The sequence below is a fragment of the Phycodurus eques genome, chromosome 3 (genome assembly GCF_024500275.1).
Source record: "Phycodurus eques isolate BA_2022a chromosome 3, UOR_Pequ_1.1, whole genome shotgun sequence".
NCBI classification, from domain to species: domain Eukaryota; kingdom Metazoa; phylum Chordata; class Actinopteri; order Syngnathiformes; family Syngnathidae; genus Phycodurus; species Phycodurus eques.
In genome coordinates, this window is record NC_084527.1 from 16,225,332 (window position 1) to 16,253,095 (window position 27,764).

The following is a 27,764-nucleotide window of genomic DNA, read 5'->3' on the forward strand; positions in this document are numbered from 1 at the left end:
CTTTCAATATGCCGAGATAGATTTTGAGATGTTGTAAAAAGGACAAGAGAGCCTCTCTCTAAATGTACTAAACGCCTGTTTTCAATCGGTAACTGAACACAACAACTCGAAGCAAGGCGCTGACGTTAAACGATGTCGCCCCGGTGCAGATAGCGGTTTAGCTCTTTGGCTCGCTAGCTCTTTAGCTGACAAGCGGGCGAACATAATAAACAGTTAACTTCCCTTTGTGTGTTAATTGGGGACTAGAACAAACAATTATCCGGACCAAGGCAGTGATGGCTTATACGTCGTCACTATGGTGGACCGAGCTGTTTAGCTCCTTCACTTGCTAGCTCATTAGCTCGTGGGCTACCTCGTTAGCTCGCAGGCTAGCGGACATAATAAACAGATAACTTTCCCTTAAGTGTCTCTGTTGTGTGCTACACGCTGCACATGGAGCAAGGCTGTGGAGTACTGGACAGAGCCAACAACGGTCCGCCGGACCACGAGCCATCTAGCGGCTAACGACACAACGGTCCAACTCTCCGTGAGCTGCGCACCAGCTCACCACAGCAATCACAATTGATCAAGTCCGGAAAACCTATTGTGTCCATTTTATTTATTGTACGATAAGTCGATACGGTAATTATCGTGACAGGCCTAGTCATGCTGTACTTATTTACACCATAAACTAATTGAGACTGAATCCATGGCATTGCTGTTGATTACAGCCAAGCAGTGCACTCAATTTTGCCTCAACTACTTTCCCTAAGACAAGTACTGCAATTCAATTCAAGTTGATAGATATATTGATGATATATTAATCGATTGTTATGCCCATGCCCACTTTAGATGTGAAGCCATGTGCACCTACTTTTCAGTACAGCACAGGGCATGTTGGCTTGTAGCCTTAAAATTCCCAGTGAACCCTCACATAACAAATCAGATCATGACCTTTGGCACCAACATTTCAGCCTGCTGATTCACACCTGTGAGGAGCCTATTAGCCAATGTTTGGACTCAAGTACGGTTGTACAGAATCCAGAAGACTCAACAACAGGCGAAAGACTGGTATTAGCAAAGTGTTAATCATACACTGTGATAGTTGCAGTGCCCAACAGAGCAGAGTGAAACTGATGATACTAGTTATTGTTGCATGAAATAAAGAATACACAAGATTTTAAATGCCTGTTAATGTAACTGCTTGGCAAAAATCACTTGCTGAAGTAATATTACTGGAAAAACACTAGGAAGAAAGCTCAAGGTTTTAAAAATGTTCTTTGTCACTTAACACTCAGCAGGCTCGCATTTACTAAAATGTTTCAAGGTGATTGTGATGCAACAGGCAAGACATGAATCAATAAAGGGCTGTGAGCTCACCAGGCTGAAGGAGTGACATGGAAAACAAGGTCTGAGACTGGTCATGCAACTGGCACCACTTGGGCTTTACAATAAATAAACAATACGGCATCTCATTCAATTACCACACAGCACTTAAATGGCAAGGACAAGAACGATCCATAAATAATAGGGAAGTTAGCGGGTAGATATATGCTTGCCCTAGGAAATGGCCGGTTCTTTTACAAGGGCTACTTGCAATGTTGATGAATATTTGCCGGTTTTGAATCATAGCTTAATGTCAGCCCGTAATTTGTTACAATTAGTCAGGTGATTTATATGACCGCCATGGCTGAGTGTATGGTAACAATTAACACTGCTTTCGCAAGGCTTTTTTTCTATTATTAATGGAGTGTCACATAAGGGTAAGGCGTCCACCGAGTCGCCACATTTGCAAGGTCCTTAGTGTGTGGCAGTGTTAGCAGAAGAGATGGTGGGTTGCAAAACAAAAGTCAGACGTGCAGCACCAAAATAATTCATTTGTACGTGCCTTGTTCAGTGGTTTTGGTGTTTTCTTCAAATAAGAAATGATTAACACTTTATTTTCCTATTTTTGTATTATATTTTTCTCTGGTGTAACGAATTAATACTTCAAATAAGTTGAGTAAATAAAACAAATGTTAAGTTGTAGAAATATTGTCATTTAAAAGATAGTTTTATTTTAAGTAGCAGCGTTTGGCTTTTAAAACCAACAGTTAAAAAGGAGCCAAACATCTGTTCTGTCTGGCAATAACAGGGTTCAAGTGAAGCAATGTGCCCCTAAACGACTAATAAATGGCACAAAATGGGTCTGCAATTAAATTTATACACTTGATTGCACTGCTGTCATGTCCACTACAGGCTTATCGAACACCTGGGATCTATTTCCTGATAGAACCTTGGGGAGAGTGGGAAAGACAGAAAGTGAGGGGAGGAAATGAACAAAGCCTTTTTTTTCCTGCTATTTTGGGATGCTGCTTGAATTGTTTATAGATTATCCTCAGGAGCTTGTGATTTTAGAGAGGGAAGAGAAAAGAAATCTGGCTTTAATAGACAATGTTTAAAAGGAAATTAGTATTTTATACACTAACAAAAAGTGTATTTTCTATTCAATATTAATCAGTGTTATAATGTGAAAATTCTGTCTAAGGATTCACTGTCTCAATGGGTTACATTTAATGTCAATGCACAATCATTAACATGGTCGCTCATCAAACGAAAAAAACTGAATCCATAAGCACTGACGCCGATTGCAAAACCTCTCAGCCTACTCAACACTCCATCTAATCATGAAAAAAAAAGGTGTCAGCACAGCTAATTATAATCATTAATAAAGCTTTACTGAAAGGTGTTTGACAAAACGGTGAAAATGATACATACTCTTACACATTAATCACTCTGAATACATAAATCTGCAGGCTTTTTTTTCCCTCTTTGAAAGTGCATACTGATATACACCCAAAAAGTACTGACTTTCATTTCCCACATAAAATGATTTTCCACTTTGCTCTGAAAGAGTAGAAACAAATGTAGAAGCAGAAATCTGATAAATTTTTACGAGGACAACTAGAATATATATATTTCAAGAACAATGATGACGTGTCTTCACTTATGTCTTCCTCTAATGTACTAATTACGCCATGCAATTTCAGAGATAAAGTCACGTTTTAGGGACTCTGGACTTTCACATCTACCGCTGAGTAAATGGCAAGAGGCCAACAATAATTTTGCTAACCTTTTCTTAATTGTGAGAGGGTCACTCACTATGGCCAGCAAAAAGCATTAAGCCACTGAACTGCAACTGACAAGGGCAGGTTCCCCACCAGCACAGCGGCCCCTTGCATGCAGACAAAGCATAAATATACTGTACATGTATATATTTGTTAAATAAAGCACACATTCTGCATTTATATTGTAATTATTTGTTCTGATTTATTTTTATTGACATTTCTGAGTAAAGGTTATTTGTTCGCAATTTTTTGGCAAGGCCAACCTTTTTGTCTACCTGGTTCATGAGAGGCTAATACTTTACGATAATTCTTGTTAAAGTAGAGACAGCACAATCTCTTTGATGTGATTTTGAAAAAAAACAAAATATTTTATTTTAATGTCAATTCTCATTTTAAATATGCAAAAATTAAGACAAAGATAATTTAATTTCCTTCCTCTTTCCTATTGGCTCAAATTATAATTTTTTTGACAAGTGACACACCATCATCATTAGAGCTGGAGTAGTTACCTGCGAGAATGGCCATAAATCTTGTTAAAGTAAGCAAAATCGTCTTTTGTGCCGTTTCCCCAACAAGACGCAACCTGTCTGTAAGCACACACCATCTGCACATAGTTAGCGCCTCTTGCGCGCAGATGGCGGCCGAGCGCTTGCGAAGTTGCACCGTCCGCGCATCTAACCTTACAAAGCAAACTAATTAACAGTAAAAACGTGGCTCATAGTACGGCGAGGTTTGAAAGAATTTGTGATGACTCTAATGAGGAGAGTGAGACAGAATGGTCATCTATATGGTAGAGCATGAGGAATAGAGGGGCGGACTCCTAGGTTTAGTGGACTCTTTAAGAGCCTCAATGAATGCAGACCACTTAGTGCCAAGCCTCTGTCCAAAAACACAGGGCTTTAACAGCAGGACGCTGGGCAAAGGGCATGCATCTTAAAGACGGGAGAGAAGCCTTGGTGGAGTGTGTGAGGGGTGGCGGGGACAATATGGGTAGAGGCTCCCTCACTCTCATAATTAGCCTAAATGAAAGATACAATTCCCATCACATAAAAAACATGGTCTGGAAAGTAAATCAAAGTTACATGTGGTAGCTTTTGCTCAAGGCCCACTAAAGACTGCTGACAACCATACTTTTGCATTCACCTGTTGTGGTACAATTAATTCAACACGGCGGCACCGTGAAAGTCGAGCAACTAAAAGCTTGTCAAATTTGAAGTCCAGCCCAAAATGTTGGTGAAAATGTGCCCTACATGCATGTTGTGAAATCTAACTATTGTAATGCATGACATCAGCATATCACAAGCACCCCATTAGACTTGATTTCAGTATCAAAAGATTTGCTAGTTGTAGATTTTTGCAGCACTTTTTCTGAAAGCAGAATGGTGGTAAGAGGAAAAGAACATAAGGGAAAAAAATGCTTTCCCATGAAGTAAGCGGACTCACTGAAAGTAGTAAAGACACCACCGGTGTCCAAATGCTTTTGAATACCGCAACCAAGCATTTCAATGCCATGCAAGTCAGAGATGATTGCCAGTAGGCATGTGGATTATTAGAAGAATTTTTGGTTCCGTCTCATGGTACTGGTTTTATTATCTAATTCCCATTGGCCAGGACTCTCAGCCAGAACTTGTTTTGACCAGCCTTTTGTGAGCAAATAACTTTGATTTGATGAGCTACAATATTCTTGTTCATTGTTCTCAAAAGCCATGTTTACGTGCGTGTTGTTTTCAAGTTTTAAATTACATTAGCGGATGACTGCTCACCCACATTTCTGTTATATATACTGTGTATCCTGTTTAAGGTCACTGGTACCTGGAGTCTAACCCAGCTGGCTTTGACAAGAGGCAGGGTACACCCTGTAATGGTTGCCAGCCAATTGCAAGGAACCTAGACAAATACTCAAATTCACACCTAGGGACAATTTATAGTCCCCCAATTAACCGAATATGCATGTTTTTGGATGTGGGAGGAAGGCCGGGTAGTAGGAGAACAAACATGCACAAGGTGCTAAAATGTCTAATACAAGTTTTCCTTGCACAATTATACACTCATTTCCATTATATTTCTTATATGTCATACATACATTGAAACAACCTTATTTCAGCTCAATTTAACTGACAAACAAAGTGTGGTTAAGTAGCAAGTGTTTCAAATCCAATTTACATAACAGGAAGTTAATGCTAACAAATGATATCCCTGAGGACCATATTTATTACTCCTGCTCCTCTGTCATTAACAATTAAGAGTGATTTAAAACAGTTATGGTTTTTAATGTAGTAATATTGGACTTTGGTATACTTTTATGACAATTACTGTTAAAACGTTACTTAAAAGATGTATAGTTAACAAATGTTTTATGATGTAGATAGTGGAGAAGAATCTTTCCCAAATTTATTAATCTAACTAACTTTTCGACCATCGTCACAGAACGAATTATTGTCGACGTTGGAAGTACCAAGAATGTAGTAACAATTTTGAGTGACAAGCAGCCATTAATTAACTTGTGTCCTGCCCTGGTTGCTGTGTGTTCACAAGACTATGTACCGTAAGCACACTTTCAGTGTCCCATCTTCATGCTAAGAAAAAGCAGTCAGTGGAAAGGAGGACAATTCCTTAGAAAGTTAATTAGTGAGGAAACGAGCAAAAGGGGGGGAAAAAAAGTGGGAAACGAGAAACGACCCAGCTGCCAAAAAGTAATAAGGGTTTCATTATTTATTTCATTATTCATTTATGGATGTGTTCAGACAGAATTAATAATAGAAATCCCTGAGAGAAAATGTTTGCTCTGGAACCCTATTATGAACAGGCCAAGTCCAGTGGCACACTTAGTTAACATCCAAAAATGTATGGCCCCCAACAAATAACATATCAAGTGGATATTCTATGGTTCCAGAACCTCTTTTTTTCAATTGTCTCCCTTTCATTTTTGTGTTTTAGTCAGGTTTACGGCTGGATTACAATCCCTGACCTACTACCTTTAGGAAATTTAATACAGAAGGCGATTAATAGTTATGAATTAGATTTATGTTGAACAAAGTAATGCCGTCCATTAAGTAGACAACAATACAGAATCAATTATAGATCTCCTCGGGGGTGGAATTTGTGCCACATTTCATCATTTCACAGTATTCCCTGAACTGGCCTGTGTTTGCATTTGATCAGTGTTTACTGCAACACTTCCGGGCCAAATCACATTTGATTTTCCCTGCTGACATGAACCCAGAACTCACTCCCAATATACGCTCAGGAGAAAATGAGGCCAGAAAGAGAAAGAGTCGTGGCGAATCATTCAAGGCTGTCCAAAGGTCTCTATTACAAAAACAGATTTTATATTTGCTTCCAACACAGCGCGGCAAAGGCAACTGGGATGACTGGTTTTTCTCTTGGAATATTAGTTTTCACTTATCAAATGTGCTTCTCTCACCAACTTCCCAACCGCAACCTACCCACTCAATTCCTGGCTTTGTCATGTTAAGGAAAATTGGGCGAGTAAGTAAAGAAAATTAGTTTAATAAGAATAGCCTTGTTTTTGCATGAGCTGAATATTTTTTACATTTCCAATGCACAATGCATTTAATTTTCCTCACTCTCTCTCTCTCACACACACACACACACTCACACACACACACACACACACACGCACACACACACACTTATTTGCAGCTTTAAAAATGCCAGGAGCATGTGTGAATAATCACAGGGAGGGCCTCAGTGGTCCTTTCGTCTCCTGACAAGAGGTTGGGAGCAAGGGCAATCGGGGAGGTGCACATTGGAGGAGTATACGGCTTGGGGGGCGTTGTGAAAGCTAACACATTTAGGGTTCTGAAATCCTCACAAGCTTGTCTCATTAGCTGCTAATAGGCAAGACTTTCCCCCGTCTTTTGTTCTGCATAACTTTTGTCTCATCAGAAGTGGGTGGGTGAGTTGTGGTAAGATTTGTAGCGAGGGGGAAGGTGGTCAGGTGGATGGCAAATTGCATTTTCCAAGTACTCTGCTGAGGGTGTTAAACCCTTATTGTGGCAACAAACACATCTGCCCAACCATTAACCTGAAAAGCAACGGAGTGCAAAACTGAACTCTCAACCCGTTAGCACCAAGATCAAGGGCAGAGTCAAATAGGAAGCGAGAGGGAGGGTGGGAGTTATTTTCCCCCCGTTGCTGCTCCTTCACCTTTCCCAACCAGGAAATCATAGAAAAAAATAACACAGTTAAACTGCAAATTATTACCAAGCCTCCTCTCTGTTCTGGCTCCAAGTAGACATACTTGAGTTGTCATGCCAAGGCAATGGCCAGTGCTTTACTTCAATTGCAGCACATTTTGACAAGCATTAGAGGAGACAATAAAATATATACATAAATGTGCTTTCGTCTACAAGCAAAGATGGCTTGAAAGACAGACAGGAAGAAAGATAAATGTAGAAAAAGGGCCTCTTTATTAACAACCCAACTTCCTGACAGTAAAAGTGGATTTTACATTTACAGAAGTAGCCACTTGAGTTTGCCTGAACGCTATCCTAAAGGCAAATTCTGGCCATGATTTGAAAGGCAGAGTCAAGTACTGTATATTTTATTTTATGCCACTGTGACCGTCTGTCCTTGAATCAATGTGCCCTTATTTCTTCAAATCTTTTTTGTTGCGCTGATTTTCCTGAGCTATAATTGTGCTATGAATGCCAATATTCATTATTAAGACTAGTTCCTGTTACTTTGAAAGGACTTCTCTTTTTTTCGGTTAAAAAAAGAAAGTATTGAATTACAAGACCTTGTAATTCAGCACAAACGTCTGCAGTGATCTGTTTTAATGTCCATCATAAAAGTGGACGGACATCGATACAGTACATGTGCGAGAGAGATATTTATGACAGAGTGAAGAACAGAGAATATGATTGGAAAAACATCTACTTCTCATTGAAACACTCTCTTCTTTGTTATAAGCAAAAGATAAAAATCATTGTATTGCGAACTATTTTTAATGTCCACTGTGTTTTTCAAAGAACCCTATTGCCAGTTAAAATCTGATAGTGTGGCCTAAGTAAGCGTCAAAACTTAAGGTGAAGAATAACAAACATTCTGATCCCCCAAGGGAAAAAATAAAAAATAAAATAAATCTAGCTAGTCGTCAATATTACCAGAATTATTATAACCAACCTATTTTGTAACACCAAAGGTTCCAGAGTGAGGCCGGCTCTCAGCAGAAAGATTTTTAGGTCGCAAACGGCTAGTATAGCATTGTGCCTCAGCCTTCATCCAGCAGATCAAGGGACTTGAACTAAAGCACAATTGACACTGACCTTGCAGAGACCAGAAACAGAGAGAGCTCTAACAAGGCATTAGCAGGCACCTCAAATATACCTTACAACTCTGTTCCCGGCTCTAAAGAAACACAGCTGCACAGTGCTGTTTTTCAGGGAGCAGGGCAAACGTGCGAGCAACATACGGTTCTCGGGTGAGCTCAAGGGTGCAGCTGGAAGGTCAAGAATTCATAGCAATAGGGGAGCGAAGTTTACAGAGATTCGGTTTAATGGCACGAGATCACACAGTGCAGTGAAAGCCCAGGATATCAATTTTTAGGCATAATCCAGCCTTATATGATTATGTGAATTACTTATGTGGTAGACAAGTCAGAATGTGACAAATTGTATGTGCGTGCGTGATAGGGTGTGTATCTTTGTGCAAGCATGGGTGACTGTGGGCATCTTGAGGAGAGAGACGCCTCATCTGTTTAGCAGTCCAGCCCTACCAGCCCACCATATGAAGCAGACACACAAGGTGTCAACACCCATGACCGTGATGGATGCCCTAAATTCTGACGGTAACTTGGCCAATTGAACACATTAACAACAGGCACCTGTTTTCCACCGGTACAAACCTATTAAAAGATAACAGCAATGGCGGCCACTGCACTATTAGTAAATTATAGTTCTGTCTGCGTATGAGGCGAGTGCAGGCCTCCCTTTTGAATCCCCCTTCTATTTCCCTTAGCTTTATATTCTCATTGATAGTCTCACAGTGCCTCCCAGTGGCTGATAATTGAAATAGTTTTTAGTAAAATTTTAGCAAGGTAAATAAATGGCTAACATGGATACAAGATGAATGGCTAGTATTAATGAAAGCAATAATGTGCAATGTGTTACCTACAAAAATATACTTAAAAATACATATTTAACAGTTACATGGAAACAATGTATTTTTCATTAGATTGCATTACCCAAAAAATATATTTTATCCTAATTCTATGGGGTTAAAAAGTATAGGCGGTTAAAGAGTATAAGAGTATAAGCTGCACAAGTATAAGTGGGAAGACAACAACCAATAAATATATTTATAGCAGGCAATTTGTCACATTGTGTAAATGCCTCTAATTCCCAACAGAACTGGGGTAAAATTTATAATCACTCAGGAAGTCACAATGTACAAAAAAGGACCACTTTTTATACTCTCTCATCTCCCACAGACCACTAAAACCTTCTCATAAATCTGCCGCGCTCCCCCCAGAAGTCTGTTGTTGTCAGATATCGTGCCTCGACAAAGCTGTCTACTGCCATTGTCTTGACAGAAATATGATATGTGAAACTGCAATGTCACATCGCTTAACATGATTTAGCTTAAGCTAGAGCGCACCATTTTAATCAATCAAATGTGTCACCTTTCTCCTGTAATGATAGGAGCAGTATAGGGTGATCTACTAAGACTCATCCTGGCTACTGATTTATATCTTCTGCTGACAAATGTATTAAAAGAGTCTCCTCTCTTATTTGCCAATTTCTATCAAATTGGCAAATAAGTAGGGCAGGGCAGCAGGATAGTTCATGTCTTGTTTGTGAGTCCCACAAATAAAAAAAAAAATGTGTGCTTGAAATGAATACAAAATAGATTTGGCCTTGTACACAGACCTCATGTTTCCACTGAGTCTACCAAATGTCGGACAATGTGTATGGTGGAATCTGGTCAGGGTATCTTACACATCCTATGATCAATGCAAACCTTGACCTGGATGGTCTGGACTACATGACCAAAAATATAAACTGCTCCCATTTTGGACCAGCTGAACTCAAAGATAAAATACTTCCTCTATGTACACAACAGGCCTATTTCTCTCAAACATTGTTCACAAATCGGTCTAAAACTGTTAGGCGACACAAGGCGTAGACGGATTCATCAGCGTCATCCAAACAACCGGAGGAGCAAATGACAAATGAGATGAGCCAGCACGTTGAATCTCCCACACCCCTCCCTGCCCCATTGGAGCAAAGCCTAACGCAAAACTCACTCTCTAATAGCCTAAATTCTCTGTTAGGTGTGATGGATAGGATGAAGACTATTGTCAATATTGGAATCCAACGCACACCACGCCAAGATCTTCCTCCCATCCCCCCTCGCCTGAAACCACCATCCACTAAGATGCAAAGGGCCCCTCCTCCACCCATGAAGAATCTTATCTGCGAACCTGACTGATATCTACGGGGTCTCTTCCAGAATAAGTCAGACCCCTATGGAGATCAGGCATTTTTCATCCCTGTAATTACAAGGGACAGAAAGTTGGTCAAAGAAATATGGCACAAATAAAGTAGAACTACAAACTTAGTGATGATAAAATGTGAATCTATCAAACCATTGTCTCCAGTTATCTCTGCGAGACTAGCTCTTTTCAATATCAGGTCACTGGGTAATAAATCAATGTTGATGAAATGACATCATTACAAGCTATGATCTGGACTTTTTGTTACTAAATGAAACGTACCATTTTAAATGAGGCAACACCAGCAAATTTTTATTTTATGAACAAGTGTCGAATAGTTCTCCCAGTGCTTGCGTGGGTTTTCTCCGGGAACTCCGGTTTCCTCCCACATCCCAAAAACATGCATGCTAGGTTAATTGACAACTCTAAATTGCCCGTAGGTGTGAATGTTAGTGCCAATGTTTGTTTGTTTGTATGTGCCCTGCGATTGGCTGGCAACCAGTTCAGGATGTACCCCGCCTCCTGCCCGATGATAGCTGGGATAGGCTCCAGCACGCCCGCGACCCTAGTGAGAAGCGGCTCAGAAAATGGATGGATGGAGTTAGTTAAGGCTAGACAGCAACACTTTTCTGAAATCATCAGTAAGACCTTCAACAATACTCGCACTCTGTTTGCTGTGGTTGACAAGCTAACAGCGGTAAAACTTTTTTAAATGTATATTGTCTCTCTATATGGCAGATTTTCACTTACTGAGGGTGGATCTGGAACGCATCCCCTTCGATAAACAGGGGGATCATTGTAACATGATACAGTGATTGATACATAGGGGGAAAAACAGCTACAATATTGCGATCTTTGTAACTGAAGAAGGCAAATGTAGAAATACTGTATTCTTCTTCAATATTCGGCATACAAAAAAATATTACCGTATTTTCTCGTGTATAATGCACATTTTTCCCCAAAAAAGATTTGTCAAGTCAATAGTGCGCATTATACATAGTAATAAGGAAAATTCTTTTACATTTTATAAATGTACAGCACCACCTAGAGGTTATGAAAAAGGTGTATTCTATACTTTCATTCCAATATGACAGGGGTACATATCACTGTTGTGCTCATAACTTTACATAACGTGGCAGAATTTTTTAAATATTGTTTTTTTAAATATGACTGATGACTGAACAACAGCCATCATTATTTTCTTTACGGTTATGTTTTGTTTAATCATTGTGCTTTTGTGAAATGCTTGAGAGTTTAATTTGAATCCCATTAAAATATATTTCAATATGTTTCGCCTAGTCCTTCATGTTTTATTTAAGGAATTGTACACATCTTACAAATTATGCCCAAGTAATCAAACATAGGAGCACAACTGTGTGTTTTCTCATTTACCAAATAAAAGTCGGGCTGTGAATTTCAAAATAAGAGCAAGTAAATAAAAAGAGAAAGTATTACGTGTTCAAATAAAGTGCTTAACTTCAGAATATGTTTTTTTTTTTTAAACTAATAAAATACAGACAATACTTCATTTTTGATCATATGGGTCGAGGCAAAATTTATGGTGCACATTATACATATGTAGGTTGTCCCGAATTTTGAGAGTCCGTATTATACATAGGTGCGTACACAAGAATTTACGGTAGTTTGATTATGATAGATTAATCTGCGAAATGTGGAACGTCACGTGACCAAACTCGGAAAACAGGTTAGCTGGGATAGGCTCCAGCTCACCCCGTGACCCTGAAGAGGAAAAGCAGTAGGATGGACAGTTCTGGCAGCAAAGGGATACATCTCCCATCTGTCTCCCATTTAGTTTTTATTGTTGACTGGCTAGGGTTACATTATTTTATTATTTTTTATTTGTGGTTTGGCTACATACGTTTAACAATACATGCAGGGGAAGACAATCTGATTACTGTACACGAAAAAAATCTAAATCATCAAATGGAAATACAGGATTTCCATTTGGAAATACAGTGTTGAAAAAAGAGGCGATTCAACGTATCACATGAAGAAGTCAAACTTGAGAATGGCAATGCTATATATTGTTATAATGATAGTTGGTCACACCGCTAATAGATTAATAGATAGAGTGGACAATTCGTAATTAGCACTAATGTTCGCAGCACAAATTGACAATTGCCTTCTTACCAACTTTGACAAGTTAAAAAACAAAGTGTTGTAACTTATAATCAAGATTTGTACCAGGCAGATTTGTACAAGGAGGAAATATACCTGTAACCACAATAGAATGAGTGGATCCACATGCCAAAAGGTTCAATTTGCCCAGATGGCATCCTCTGGGTCTCTGGCATCCACGTCCGGTCTGACCCAGCTCACCATTGCCCCAACACAGAAGATCCATTTTCAGCATGCTCTGTAGATCCTGAAACGGGATAAATTCAAGACACTGCAGTTATTAATTTTATTGTAAATTTATATGTCTCACTCAATGAATAAAACAAGTATACATCAGTTTCGTGACATATAAAGAAATGCCATATTTTTAAGTAATGACAGATGATTGTTGATGGTGATATTGGATTCAGCTCACACACAAATACAATGGAACCTCTAAAGCCAAACACCACTAAAGTTGCATATTTTCAGGAAGAATATGCCTTGAAAGTCAAACAACCATCATCCTGTCACGCGAGACAGAAGAAAAATAATTATGAAATATCAATGACATTTTCAATTAAATTATACCAATCATGCTAACGGAAATATAACATAACACTACCCAACTTTTACAGCAGTACCAATAAAATGTTATGCTGTGTTAGCATGACTTAGCAAATTGTCCTGTTCCCTTTCCATTATCTGTTTTACATGTTTCCATGCGAGTAGTTTTACTTTATTTAAATTGTATAATACAATGTAGGGCTGTGCAATTAATTTTATTTAATTTTATTTTAATTTTATTATTAATTTGAGTTTTCCCACATTTTCCAATGAGTTTGGGAGATTTTTTTTATCATCCAATCAAACTAAGGTTGAGCTTTTTCAAAGTTGGAGATTTTATATTAAGGATATCACCCAGCCCTAATAAAATAATTAACTTAATTATAAGTTAATAATTAACTTATTGTTAGAACAGTTAAAATGTGAAAACTCTGTCCATGGACACCAGTATCATGGAATGGATTATGCTCGAGTTTTGAGGGTATACTGCAATTTGATTGATGATTAGTGTTGTTGGTCTTGAAAGAGCCATTAAAGGCACTTTAACGTTTTAAGTTTTAATTTGGCTCCAGTTAGAGAAATGTTCTTGTTGTTAGCATTGAAGTTTCAAGCAGTCAGTCTCTGATCCAAGTCACTGAAATTTCTTCAAAATGTGTTCATTTAAAATCTGCCCTCTGCTGTAATTAGAATGTGACCCTGCACACATATACAAACACATTCAGAAGCTGCACATTCACGCGCAGACACTCTAAAACCCCCACAGCAATATAACCAACACAACTCCATCCGACTGATATTGGAATTTTCCGAAAGAGCAAACCAATAGATAACCTATTACAAAACTATAAGAGATCAATAGCTAATTTCTTGGCATTGATTACCTTTCGGACATTTAACATTCACTCTGTGGCCAGGATGTGTGTTCCACAAGCTTATTGCTATTGCCTCTTGCAAGTATTAAAATTATCGATTCCGACAGAGGACTAAAAATGTCAAGCTGTTCATTAATCTCAATAAAGACTACACTTGACCACAGTCCCCGTTTTCTCCCATGACAGGGATACAACCTCCACAACAAGGAGCACGTACACATTCCTATACACGGACAAATGAGCTTCTGCTGTGGATTGTGCTTTAAGTCTTCAACATACAGTAAATGGATAATTGAAGAAGTCTTTTTTTAACACACCTCATCCAACACTAGGTATTTAGCCTTTACACCTTATATTGACTATCGTACAGTATAATATACAATGACCAACAAATAGTTGATTAGTCTGTACAAAACGTGTAGTCGATCATTGTCAAAGCATTTTATATCTAGAAGAATGCAAAGCAGTCCTTAGCTTAATGACAAAGCATGAATTTGATCCTTAATTTTCTGTCTTTTCATTCCTTTTCATCACAATGCATCTTGATCACGGAAAACTAAACACAGTATTCAGATATAACAATCAAAAATAATAATTCTGTGCCTTTTTGTCACCATTGTGGTTTAAGAGTCAAGTGCCTTTCGACTGATTTGTCCCAAAGTGCCAAACTGTCTTCGTAAACGCGGAATCTCTTTCCTCACTTTAATAGTTGCATTAAATGTCTCTATATGACTTCCTTCTAAAGCTGGTATGTTTGTCTTCGCACTCACAATATTGCCAGGGTTATGGTCTCCATGGCACCTTCTGTAGGTGGCACACCATAGCAAATAAACATCAGGCTAATGTTTTCTGAATTGTTTTAACTTCAGAAGAGTATAAGGGAAAATGATCAAGGCTTATGCACACAAATAGTGTGGTGGTGAGCTCAGCCTTGTACCACATTCAACCAACAAACTGGCAAGAGCCCACAAGCAGAAGCGGAAATTCGGTTTCCACAGCTTTTTACTCTCTGGTTTACATTCATTACATTGTGTTATGTTCGCATTGAGTCTTAATAATCCATCCATCCATTTTCCGTACCGCTTATCCTCACTAGGGTCACGGATATGCTGGAGCCTATCCCAGGTAACTGCAGGCAAGAGGCAGGGTACACCCTGAACTGGTCGCCAGCCAATCGCAGGGCACATATGAACAAACAACCATTCGTTGTCACAGTCCTACCTACAGACAATTTAAGAGTCTTCAATCAACCTATCGTGCATGTTTTTGAAATGTGGGATGAAACCGGAGTACCCTGAAAAAAAACAGAGTACTCTGAGAAAACCCACGCAGGCACGAAGAGAACATGCAAACTCCACACAGGCGAGGCCGGATTTGAACCCGGGTCCTTAGAACTGTGAGGCGGATGTGGTAACCAGTTGTTCACCGTCCAGACAGTTTTTATCATATTTTATTTCTTTGGGGCGCAATTATAAAATAAATTCAACCACGGACTATCTGTAAAAGCAACAGTTGTTTGGAAGAAGCAATATGTACACTAGTATGCACACTAGTTGAGGCAGGTGAATCTCAACAAAAAATATTTATATTGCGGAAATGTATATTTATTTCAGTAGTTCAATTAAAAAGTAAAACTAATATTATATTGATTCACTACCCATACAGTGAAATATTTCATGATTTTCTATTTTATAAGTTTGATGATTATCGCTTACAGCTAACGAAAACCTACATTTCCAAATCAAGAAATTGGAATAGTACATAAGAAACAAAAGTCTTTTTAATAATACAAACTGGGTAAAGAATCGGCTTTCTTAAAAGTACTTATGTGTTTAATGAAGTTACAGGATATAATGTGAGTTTCACTTTTGGAATTGAACAACTGAAACAAATGAACATTTCTACGGTATTCTAATTTATTGAGATACAGTTGTACTTAATTAAACTCAAGGCCTTACGTTAGGCTCCAAACTTTGTGAACCCCAAAAACAATTTGTGGGGAAGTAGTAGGATTCAAGTGCCCAATTCTGCTCACAAAGTGCATCACAAACCTGAATGATGAAAGCAGTTCTATTGTGCAATACTGAAAAGCCATTTCTACATATTCAAACTCCAGAGAACACAAAATAACAACCTAGCTGATGCACCAATGCATGCGTTCAAATGAATGTTAGGCCCAGGGGGCTTTTTAGCAATCACATTTAAAAAGTCTTGACGTAAAATAAGAATAACTAAAGAAACAAATAAACTGCTCTTTGAGACAAACAAAACACATTGCTGTAATCGTTTACTTACTGCTCGCTTTTTTGTGATAATGCAGACTGAAATGAACTCCCATGGCACTCAGGCGCCTGCAGCAGGATGATGACGTCATGATATTTACAGGAGAAACGAGAAACATTTTTGTTTTTCCTGAATGTATATGTGACATATTGTTCAATAAAGAGTGTTTAAAAAGGGAGGGGGGGGGGGCAAAACATTTTCTGTTTTGATTTACTAGTGGCAACTGTGTTAAGGGTGCATTACCGCCATCTATCAACCTCAAATGAAACTGCAGATTGGAAGGACTATCTGGTGGGATCGCTGTACTTTACTTGAGAATTAAAACAAACAAACAAACAAAAAACTTGACTTGAGAATTTATTTTCTGGCGACGTTTTACTTGTACTCTTTACGTTTGAAAACAGACCTTTCTTCTGCTTGCTTTGTCTAAATGGGGTTACTTTTTTCAGCCTCTACAGATGACACAACATAGACGTACAGAGAGATAGGAGGCAGAGTCAACTGGAGTTGATCGATTGATTATTGATTTGTAATCCTGTTACTGTAAATCATACTAAAATTTAATTCGTGTTCAAATAAAATTATTTTTGGGCGATTTTTTCCAAAATTATTATTATTATTTTAATGCAAAGGATTTATTTATATATTTTTGTATATATATATATATTTTATTTATTTATTTTTTGAAATATTTGTTTTTCAGGTGCCTGAGTATCTGTAACAGGGTGTTTGCGCCAAACACAGCAAAATAGATATGAAAAATAAATATCTCCTAAAAAGCGTAGCCGACACGGTTCATGGTTGAGCATGGTTTATGAGTATATTTTTTTCTTGAAAACAAAACAACAACAAAAACAAAATAAAAGGTCTGTTTTTCAAAAATATTGATTGGCCTTCAATTCTGGAACGACCCAGCTGGATGACTGACATATTTACTGTTGTACTCAAAAGTATTTTATTGTTCATTCTTTTATTTATTTATTTATTTATGTTATTTTATTTTACTTTTATTTGAGTAAAGGAGTTGACACAGTAATTGTATTGTACCTTCAGTCTCCTCTGTGAACGTGCGATGGCAGCAGAGACCTTTGCATGTGTGAAAAGTTGCCATTCACACAGGGAGTGGCCTGCACAACATACCAAGCGCCACGGATGAGGGTCCAGGAACAAAACATAAGAACCCTGGATCGATCGATTGCGTGACTTTCTCTGAAATCCTCTTTCCCCGCGCGTATTGAAACATGCCCGCTATTAAAAGCTTAACGCTGGTTTGCGACGCGCTGAACGAGGACGGGACGTTCTCCGAGGGGGACCTCATAACGGGGAAAGTAACGCTGGCCGTGGAAAAGCCCACAGCCGTCCAGAGCTTCTTCGTCAAAGTGAAGGGGGACGCTCAAGTGCGCTGGACGACGAGGAGCGGCAACCACAACCACACACACTCGGCGGGCCGCAGATACTTCAAACTCAAGCACTTCTTCATCGCTGAAAGCTCCAATGGTAGGCGTTGCTGCATGCCTTGTTATTGTTGCAAATCTCCAATCTATTAATTCTCTCAAAGTCTCCACCTCTGACTAGGTCATACATTATAACTATTGAATATTAATATGAATAATAATAAGTTGTGGTAACTATTACCCGAGTACATATAGTAAATGGCACAGCACACCACCTAACAAAAATATAAAAAAAAAAAAAAGTGGGTCGTTTAATTTTGTACCCCTCCCAGCGTTTAATTGTTCTGCCTGTCACGATATGCCACTGGCACAGGCAGGGGCGGGGCCAGGGGGTGGCTCGACTGAAGGGTGGCAACTCCGAGCGTCAAACTTTTCCTTCCCGAAAACCAATCGTCGAAGGGGGGCGTGCAGCTCGAAATTGTCCGTTCCTGGAAGGGGGCAGTTTATATTCATGATGAGGGGCACGTCACACACATATGGTAAAAAGTGTTGGGGCATTTATCTAGGTGAGGCAGTTGAGAACTGATTCTCACTTGTAACGCCAACCTGGCTGCAGATAGTCTTTGAGGCAGAGAGTTTTATTATATACAGGTACATCTCAATAAATTCAAATATCTCGTTCATTTTCCGTACCACTTCTCCTCACCAGGGTCGCAGGCGTGCTGGAGCCTATCCCAGCTGATTCTGGGCGAAAGGCGGGGTACACCCTGAACTGGTCGCCAGCCAATCGCAGGGCACATATAAACAAACAACCATTCGCACTCACTTTCACACCTACGGGCAATTCAGAGTCTTCAACCAACCTACCACGCATGTTTTTGGGATGTGGGAGGAAACCGGAGTACTCGGAGAAAACCCACGCAGGCATGGGGAGAACATGCAAACTCCACACAGGAGTCCTCAGAACTGTGAGGCAGATGTGCTAACCAGTCAGCTACCATGCCGCCAAAATTAGAATATATGTATTCTAATTGTTTTGAGATGATAGATAATAGATGATTTTTGAAAAACATGCATGGGAGGTTCATTGAAGACTCTAAATTGCCCGTAGGTGTGAGTGTGAATGCTTGTTTGTTTGTATGGCTGGTGACCAGTTCAGGGTGTACCCCGCCTCTCGCCCGAAAATAGCTGGGATAGTCTCCAGCACGCCCACCACCCTAGTGAGGGTAAGCAGTATGGAAAATGGATGGATGGATGACTTCATGGACAGCTCTTAGTGAGTTTTTAAATACAGCAGTATGAAGTATTTTGTATCTGTAAATGTATTTGCATGGGGAAGAAAAAAAAAAAAACATTGTTCATTTGCAAATATGTATTTGTGCACGTCTAAACAGATAGAAAGCCCCACTTCATTTCCTTGTCTTGCACAATGGCAAACACGGAATATTTTACCCCCGCGACCAATTAGAATGGCCAGTGGCTGCCGGGGCAGCGGAAGATCTCGCTTGCGAGGCCGTGGCGGTGGCGGACCTCGTGGCGGCGGACTTCGCTCCATTGGTGATTCAAAGTTTTGCTTTTCAATGTATTGTCATCCTCTTATTTCCAGCCTTGCGTAACGCCGCATCCAGTAATGGCGGCTCTGTGAATGAAAAAGTAAATGCCGACAGAGGTCTGTCAACCAATCAACGTTCTTCAGCACAGCCCGCCTCCTCCCAAAAAAATCCTGGTACCTCTAGGAAGACCCTATCCGCCAAGAGGAACGAAATAATCCAGGGGGAAACTTCCGTACCCTGGTTGGTTTTTTTTTCGGTGGGGACACAGGGGCAACTCAAGCTCCCAGAGTAGCTAGGGAAAAGCCCCCAATGTCCGTGAACCACTGCATATTATCGTATTATCCAAGATATATGTCCGAGGTGTGTTAAAACAAATTTCCAGGTCCGGTGTCACAAAAGATATATTTCAAACCCAAACAACAAACTGAACATTTTCCCATTCAAAGTAATCCCCTTTAAAAAACGACTTTATTATACCCTCTATGAACCAAAGCACGGGGCACAAATCACCTACAGGAAGTGAGCATGGAAGGAAACTATGGAGTTGCTTCCCATTTATAGTAAGTGGTAAAAGCCACAGCCTTTTGAGTAATTTCGAGGTATTTGTGTTCATATTGCACTTTTCCATCATTGTGATCTTTAGAATCCTGATCAACTGTCTTTTAGTTCTACTTATCAGTCATAAAATTAAGTTATTTACATTTTGCAGAGACTGTGCTTCCCCAAGGTGTCCATGTGTATAACTTCAGCTTTACCATACCATCAGAGTAAGTAACAAACTGTACTTTAGCAATGGGTTGCATTATTATTGCCAAGTAATCTTACGCTGTGTATCTGCTTCTCTATTTACAGGAACATGCCTTCAAGTTTCAAGGGCACCCACGGAAAGATTGTCTACATTCTTGAAGCCAAGTTGTCTAGAAGTTGGAAAGTGGACAAGACTGCTGTCAAAGTGATCACTTTTCGCTCCAAGTCCACCCCACACCTACAATCTCTGATGGTTTGTAAAATATATCCCTCCATTATCTGTAGCGCTTGTCACTGGCAAATATTTTAAGAAGAGAGTCTATCGATTAGTCCATTGATTAATCAAATAATAAAATATAAAAAAATCAAAATGTGTTTTGCATCCAAGTTAAGACAAACGAATATTCACACTCCTGTCGTTGCTTTGCAAGAATAGGTTTAAAATGCCAAAGAAGAAACATTGTGCAGTTATTCCTTCAATGCGGTCTGAAGTGAGGTCTTGTGCAATATGATAGCATGGTTGCATGCTAGCAGGCAAGTCAGTTTTAGTGTAAGTTTTGGGGAGAAAAAAAAAGAAAGAAAGAAAGAAACCGCAAAAACTTTAATTGAATCCTTTGATTCTCACTAAACTGAGATACGCTGAGGTCTTCATAAGATGTTATTCAACATACCCCTGCATAATAACCTAGCTGGTTAGCTAAATTATGGGATTTATGCTTCAGTAGAAAACTATTTTCTGGAATGGGAACACAGCATTACACAGGTGACAGTCTAAAATGTTACGACATGTTACTAAAAGTTACAACATCTCGCCTCAGGCAAATTTTGACACTGCAATCAAGCATTACATATAAAAAGTGTTGCTTTCTGTACTTGTTCTTTTTCTAGTTACAACAAGTTGCAGTCAAAGACAAAGAGTTGGGGATTTTCTCAAGTGGAAAAGTGCACATGGAGGTCACTGTTGATAGGACTGGTTACGCCCCAGGTTAGTAATGTGTACATTCGTATATACGTGACCTCATGGCTGGATTTTATTATATAGCTATACATTCACAGAGAAAGTGACAAGTGTACTACATATTTACACTTTCTTTGCTCTCTATTTTTACCTAAATAAATCGTGAATCCACGTGTGTTATGGTTGCCACAGGAGAAACAGCGGTGGTTGTTGCAAAAATCAACAACAACTCGTCTAGTGACATGATTCCCAAAGTGCGTTTGTCCCAGGTTATTGTATACACAGCCAGCAGTAGTACCAAACATGAAAGCAGCACTGTCAACAAAATGGCCGGCCAAAATATTGGACCCCGCTCAGAGAAGGAGGTCAGGTGGGCTGTGAAGATTCCCACGAATCAGGAGCCGACCATCAAAAACTGTGAAATCATCTCAGTGGAATACTCCTTAAAGGTATTGTATACAAACAGTGGTGACAATATTTCTCTGTTAACCAGCCTTTACATGAATGTGACCTTTTTTAAGTCACTTTGTCACTTTTTGAGTGGATTGATGTCTTCTTCACGCTTTTTCTCTCCTTTGATTACTTCCCAGAACTTGAGCTTGTCGACAAAAAAAAGTTTTTTCCAGAAGTTTTGCCTCAAACTCAATATTCAATTCTTATATTAGTACCAATCCACAACAGAGGTTATTTCAAGGCACTTTACCTGTGGAGCAGGTCTAGAAACACGTTTCTCACACATTAAAGGCCAACTGAACCCCAAATGAGCATGCACGTACTCGACGGAGCCAAGGAACAACTACCTCTAAGGAGGAAACCTCAAACAGACCCAAGACTCAGGGTTCTATTTTCGGTGTTGTTGCAACAAGGCTCGCTTCGGGTGTTTGGCAAACTGGTCTGCACCAAGCTGGGCATACAGGCGCAATGAGGGTGTGTCCTCCGATATCTGGCCTTCGCATGTGACAGTGTGGGGGCTGAAATTCATTGTAAACTTACGCCTGCAGGGAAGTCCAGCCCAGTCGGTAGACAGCTCGTCTAACGCGATTAAGGTGCCACAGGCAGACAGATACTCGAGTCTTGCAGACGTGTGGTGGATTTCATGACGTATTCCATTCACAAATACAGTTTGTAGATAGCCTGCATCAAATCAATTCATCCATCCATCCATTTTCTGTACCGCTTCTCCTCACTAGGGTCACGGGGGTGCTGGAGCCTATCCCAGCTATCTTCGGGTGAGAGGCATCCAGAACCGGTCGACAGGCAATCGCAGTGCAAAATCAATTCATTGAATTTTTATTATCATTCATCATCCCACTGGCCGGGACGGGGGGCACACAAATGGATCTGGGATGGGGGGAGGTCTCCAAGTCCCTACTTGATGGTGCAGATCTGTGATCTCCCCACTAAGCCAACTATACATCCTCCCCCCATGGATGTCAGCTTATAGTTCCGTATAAACGTACTTCGGCACGCTTCGACCTCCCGGACTCGAGTAAATCAGTTTGTCCTTAGGCTTTGTCAAAGACTGTCAGTGCGCTCACGCGGCATATTTGAAGGGAATGAACGGAGCCGGTTTCTTTGGACAGCAGGGAAATCGGCAGTGTTAACACGCACGCCGGCGCAGACCGCCCCTTTTTTAAAAATATGCCAGGTATGGACGTCTGGTAAATTGAGAAAGCCAGTCTCCCACCTCCGCGCAAAGTTGCACCACCCACCACGCCGCAGTTGCGCAGACCATAAAAATAGAGCCCTCGATGTTGGGCAGCTTTCAACCTCGACCGGTTAGATTAAGATTGAGAGATTGCAAGTGAGAGTGATAGAGGTGATGGACTGTAGAGAGATGGAGAGTGAGCAAGGATAGAGAGATCGAGGCAAGGGAAAGAAGCAGTGTGTACTATATTAATTGTATTAGCAATAATATGGTATTAGCAGTATTAATGATATTAGTACTACTAAATTCATTGCATATATTGTAGCAGATGTAAAAGTGTTGCCGTTGTTGGCTGCATTTATGGAAGCACAGGCACCTGCAACTTTTGAAAGTAGGAAAGGAACAATGAATGTAGTAGCAGTGTTGTCTGTGGCACTGGAAGCAGGGGCCCCTGCTACAAGAGGGGGGGAAAAAGAGAGAGGTTAGTGAGATATATTGCATCTTAATTTATACACTGGTCACCACACATAAACAGAAAAACATAAGTGTCCATCATCACAGACAGAGACAATAATCCTCCAAAGCACTTCCTTCTGACTTGTATAAATAGCCTTATAGCAGGAGACAAGGACAAAGCACGTGTCGGAACTTTAAACTTCTACAATGTCTTTTGTTTTACACAAGATGTCTTCAAGTCGGGCTGGGCATTGTTCAGAACACCCCGATTCGATTCTCATTCTTTAGGCTGTGATTCGATTCAATATTGATTCCGGAGGGTGGCAATTCGATTCGATTCAATATTGATTTAAATGTGCCAATATCAACTCAATAAGAAGTAGAAGAATACATTTTGAAATATTTATTCTCAATGTAAACTTAAATAATGTTTATTTCCTCTTAAAAGTTAAAGTTAAAAAAAAACTTCATAATTTATAATAGATTAAAACATTTAAATAAAAACTACAATCTCTAATGTAAATAACTACATTGATGATAAAAACTAAAAAAATAATATAAAATGAAAAAGTAAACACAGAGCTCTACACTATCTTTTCCATTGGTAGAACTGGGCCATGCATGATGTAGTCTTGGCATAGTGTAGCTTCATATGAAATAAACAAACTCAAGTTACAGTATATCTGCCAAATATTTTACAGTGAATATGAAATTTGTCTGCAACAAGCAGTGGCTGACTAAACAGGTAATGTATTTCATTTTTTAATCTTAAAAGACATTATGGAAACATGTACAAATAAATGCAAAGCATATAAACAGGCAATACAACGCTGTGCTGGTGCTCTTGCATGGCTCTGTAGCTAAAGCGTTAGTTCGCTTCCGATAATAGTCTTTTCGTGGCGTAATCCAACTCAGAAGGCCCTGGCGACTGTACATAGGCTTTTCCCAAAATGGTGTGGCGTTTCCAAGCGAAAATACAACCCACAAATTCAACAAAAAGAGCGCTGAGTGTGCTGTGATGAGACTCCAATATACCGGCTGGAGCAACGTCACAGGCGTAAAGAAGGATAGAAACTGTTTGAAATCTCGATGGCTCTGATACCAGAACATCGATCCTCAAACATAAATGCCGATACTTTTGACACTTCAGTCATTGGAGGGACTGTATTTGCAGTCTCGTATCACAAAGGAAATCCATGGTATTGCTCATTAGCAGACGCACAGAGGGAGCACATAGCGGCACCATCCAAGCGCAACAAAAGCCAATCACACACAAAGCACCCGCAGATGAATCGATTTGGAGGATTTTCTGAATCGATATTGAATTGCAGGGCGGAGAATTGCAATGCATTGATGAATCGATATTTTTGCCCAACCCCATCTTCAATCGCTACCAAAGATGACAACAGCCAATGTTTAGGCTTCGTTCGTGTTTACATACAGTATATCATATTTGTATGAATAAATGATATACATGTGTTTAACTTTTGTTTGAAGACAACAGTCATAAAGAAAACACAATTTTAGCAAGTTCAGGTTTAAACTATCATGTCATCAACCAATTGTGATGCTAATTATCGCAGCATACACAGGAAGTCCGCTAACCCGTTTTCCGGGTTTGTTCACGTGAAGTACCGTATATTACGCATTAGCAATACTGGAAGTGTATAGATAGAAGAAAGGAACTGAATATACAAATATTTTTTTAAAAATGAATTCACAAAGAAAGTCACAAAAATAACTTTAATTACACATAAGAGAGCACATGTTTGTGTTTGTTTGTCTATTCATATTTTAGCAGGATAATTCTTGACTCACAGTTTGTGATTTAAGATAATGGGGCTGTAGCATTTTTTTATTATTTTTTTTATCCTGGCTCGGGATATACCACTGTCTGAATCAAATGGGAGAATAGAAAATATAATGTAACTCTAAAAAGAAAGTGAAAAATAGTGTAGAGCCTGATTTGTTAGTTAGCAGGCTACTTTCTGGTTCATAGAAAATTATCTAAGATGTTTGACAAGGGCTCTACAATTTTACTTCTCTCGGGCGGCGTAAACACTTAAATTGTGAATAAAATGATGAATGCATAAAAATACTTCTCTTTCTGGATTGTTTTTTCCTCGATACATTTACCACCCCTCCAAAAAGTCTCATGGTATTCGATTATATTGCTTTTCCAAAGCAACCAACAAACTGTGATACAAACAGTACCTTTCACCCTAAATGCATGTATACACATTCATATTGAGGTCCGGTAAATTAGGAAGCTTTTAAGTTTAAAATATTAAGCCACATAAATGTTTTTTTTTCCTCAGGTGTATCTGGACATCAGTTTTGCCTTCGACCCTGAGGTGACGTTCCCAGTGATCATCATACCTCCAAACCTAGCCTCTGGTTCTCAGCCTGCTTTTCCTGCGCCTAGCTGGGCCCCACACAACAGTGACTTCCACCCTGCTGCAGCCAGCGCACCTTGTTATCCTCCATCCCCACACAGATACCAACGGGCCCAAGCGTATTTGGTACCCCCGCCGTCTTACTCAGCGAATCCAGCAAGCTATGCGGGTCCTCCGGCCATTAATCCCAATCCCGTTGCACCCATGGCATGGGGCTTTTATCCAGGAACTTCTTCATATGGCTCGTCATCATCGTCATCTAGTGTTGTGCACTCTCCGCCAAATCCAGCAACATTTCATTCACCTGCTCCAACATTTACACCCAATCCATCTGCCCCAGTGACCCATCCAGGCCCATCAGCACCACTACACGCAGCTCTTTCTGCTCCATTATACGAACCGCCTTCTTACACGAGCACCACCAACTTCCTGTCTCAATCTGATGAACCTCCTCCAGCCTATTCACTTATTTTCCCATCATCTGCAAATGATGAGTCAAGCCAAGCCAAATAAACCAAATCAGTATTGAAAGGCATTATGTAAGTCATAAACACTGGAATTTTGTAAATTTAAGAGGCCTCATATGTGCACATATTTTTTTTATTTGAAATATGAAGCTGGTATGTGGAAAGCATCTTGATCTTATAAACTATATGTTGGCACTTAAATAAAGTTACTGTGTAATTCCTGGATTAGACTGCAGGATTTTAGCCCCGATATTGGCCCGATTAGCCATCACGGGCGATTTTCCAGAACAAAACTTCTTGTAGTGTGACATCATCTATGACCAACGATTTGGCCCTACGATAACCCTACGACGCCAAAATGAAAAGGCAAGCATGCTTGATTTTTGGATATCTTCCTTTGTAGTGTGACATATGAACGACAACTCTCCGACAGCAGCACCTTGACGTCGGCCAATAGGATTGAGTTTTGTAACTGGCATGCTTGCCGTTGTCAACATTTATTCACGCACACAAAACAATGTTTACCGAAGCTTTTGAGCATGATTCGACAGAACGCTGCCATGTTTACTGTAGGTGCAAACATTAGTGCCGGCACTCAGCTTGCTCGGCTACATAACGGTTTGTTGCCTGCTTGCGAGCCATATTGTACTAAACATATGTAAACATACCTCAAGCAATGCTTGAATGGATAGGCCAAAATGTCTCCCGAGCACCCGGTGACATTGCAGGTTTTTTTCCTCTTTTTGTTCGTTTCTTCCCCAACATTGACGCAGCGATCCATTGTTTGACAACAACTTGTTGTCGCCATGGTAACAGTTGTATCCGGTTGCGGTGAAAGGTGACACGTTTTCTGGCCACGCCTTCCCGACAGTGTTCGATTTGACAAGATAAAGCCCAGTGATCATAAAAGATGGGATGCAGTGGTAACAGAATAAAAATCGTGTAGTATTGCCACTATTTGTCCGAGATACGGCAATATTTTATGGCAGTAGTCTGACATAATGCAATCGTGAAAGACCAAATTTGTTTTGTAGTCTGATCCAGGCATTAGGATAGACTGTTCTTAGTGGCCTTAAACTGTATGCAGTTAATGCATTATTTCCTGCCTTATGTGAACAGTTAAGTCTACAATTATTAATAACCTGTTATTTTGGGTTCATGTGTATTTGTACTTGCAGTTGGCAGCTTTTGGCTTGATATGACATCAAGCTAAAAGTGACAAAACTTTCACAAAAATGTATTCATGTGCCTGATCTCATTGAAGAATTTGGAGGAAGAACAATATTTTTCAATAGTCTAAGGATCCAGATGTGAGTGAATTCTTTAAAGACAAAGATACAAAAATAACTAATTCAATTCAAAATGAACATATCATTTTCGTCCTATCTGTACATACAGTACAACTATACTTGAAAAAGCGTTACGTAAACATACATATGTATACAACAGTTATGATGAAATCAAAAGATAGATTTTTTTGTGTCATTGTATGTAATATTTTGTTTTATCTGTCACATTTGTTCTGTTAAGACTATTGCCATGTCACTGCACTATAATAACTGATTTGTTTGAATCACCTCTTGTTGTCTTTGTTTTACACAGTATATACAATAATACATCATTTTACTGACGACTTTTTATTTTATCAGGCTTAATATGCCACAAGGTAGCACATTTAGCAAGAGCATTTCAATAGTGTGTGTAAGAGAGGTAATCCTGAATTAAAACATCTCAATTTCAGTGGTGCAAAAGCATCTACT

At 39.6% G+C, this 27,764-nt stretch overlaps 1 protein-coding gene and 1 long non-coding RNA gene across 2 annotated transcripts; one reads left to right on the plus strand and one right to left on the minus strand.

The window, feature by feature from the left end:
• Window positions 1–12,843: 12,843 nt before the first annotated feature.
• On the minus strand, window positions 12,844–17,552 carry LOC133400054 (uncharacterized). The gene is made up of 3 exons (XR_009768286.1): window positions 17,433–17,552; window positions 16,398–16,453; window positions 12,844–12,931 (listed from the first exon to the last, which is right to left on the minus strand). It is a non-coding gene; the product is annotated as an uncharacterized LOC133400054 (long non-coding RNA).
• LOC133400053 (arrestin domain-containing protein 3-like) lies at window positions 17,518–27,630 on the plus strand. The gene is made up of 6 exons (XM_061672248.1): window positions 17,518–17,882; window positions 20,042–20,099; window positions 20,185–20,332; window positions 20,968–21,064; window positions 21,230–21,486; window positions 25,460–27,630. The coding sequence occupies exons 1-6, from the start codon at window positions 17,627–17,629 to the stop codon at window positions 26,048–26,050; spliced, it is 1,407 nt and encodes a 468-aa protein (XP_061528232.1). The 5' UTR covers window positions 17,518–17,626; the 3' UTR covers window positions 26,051–27,630.
• The last annotated feature ends 134 nt before the right edge of the window (window positions 27,631–27,764 follow it).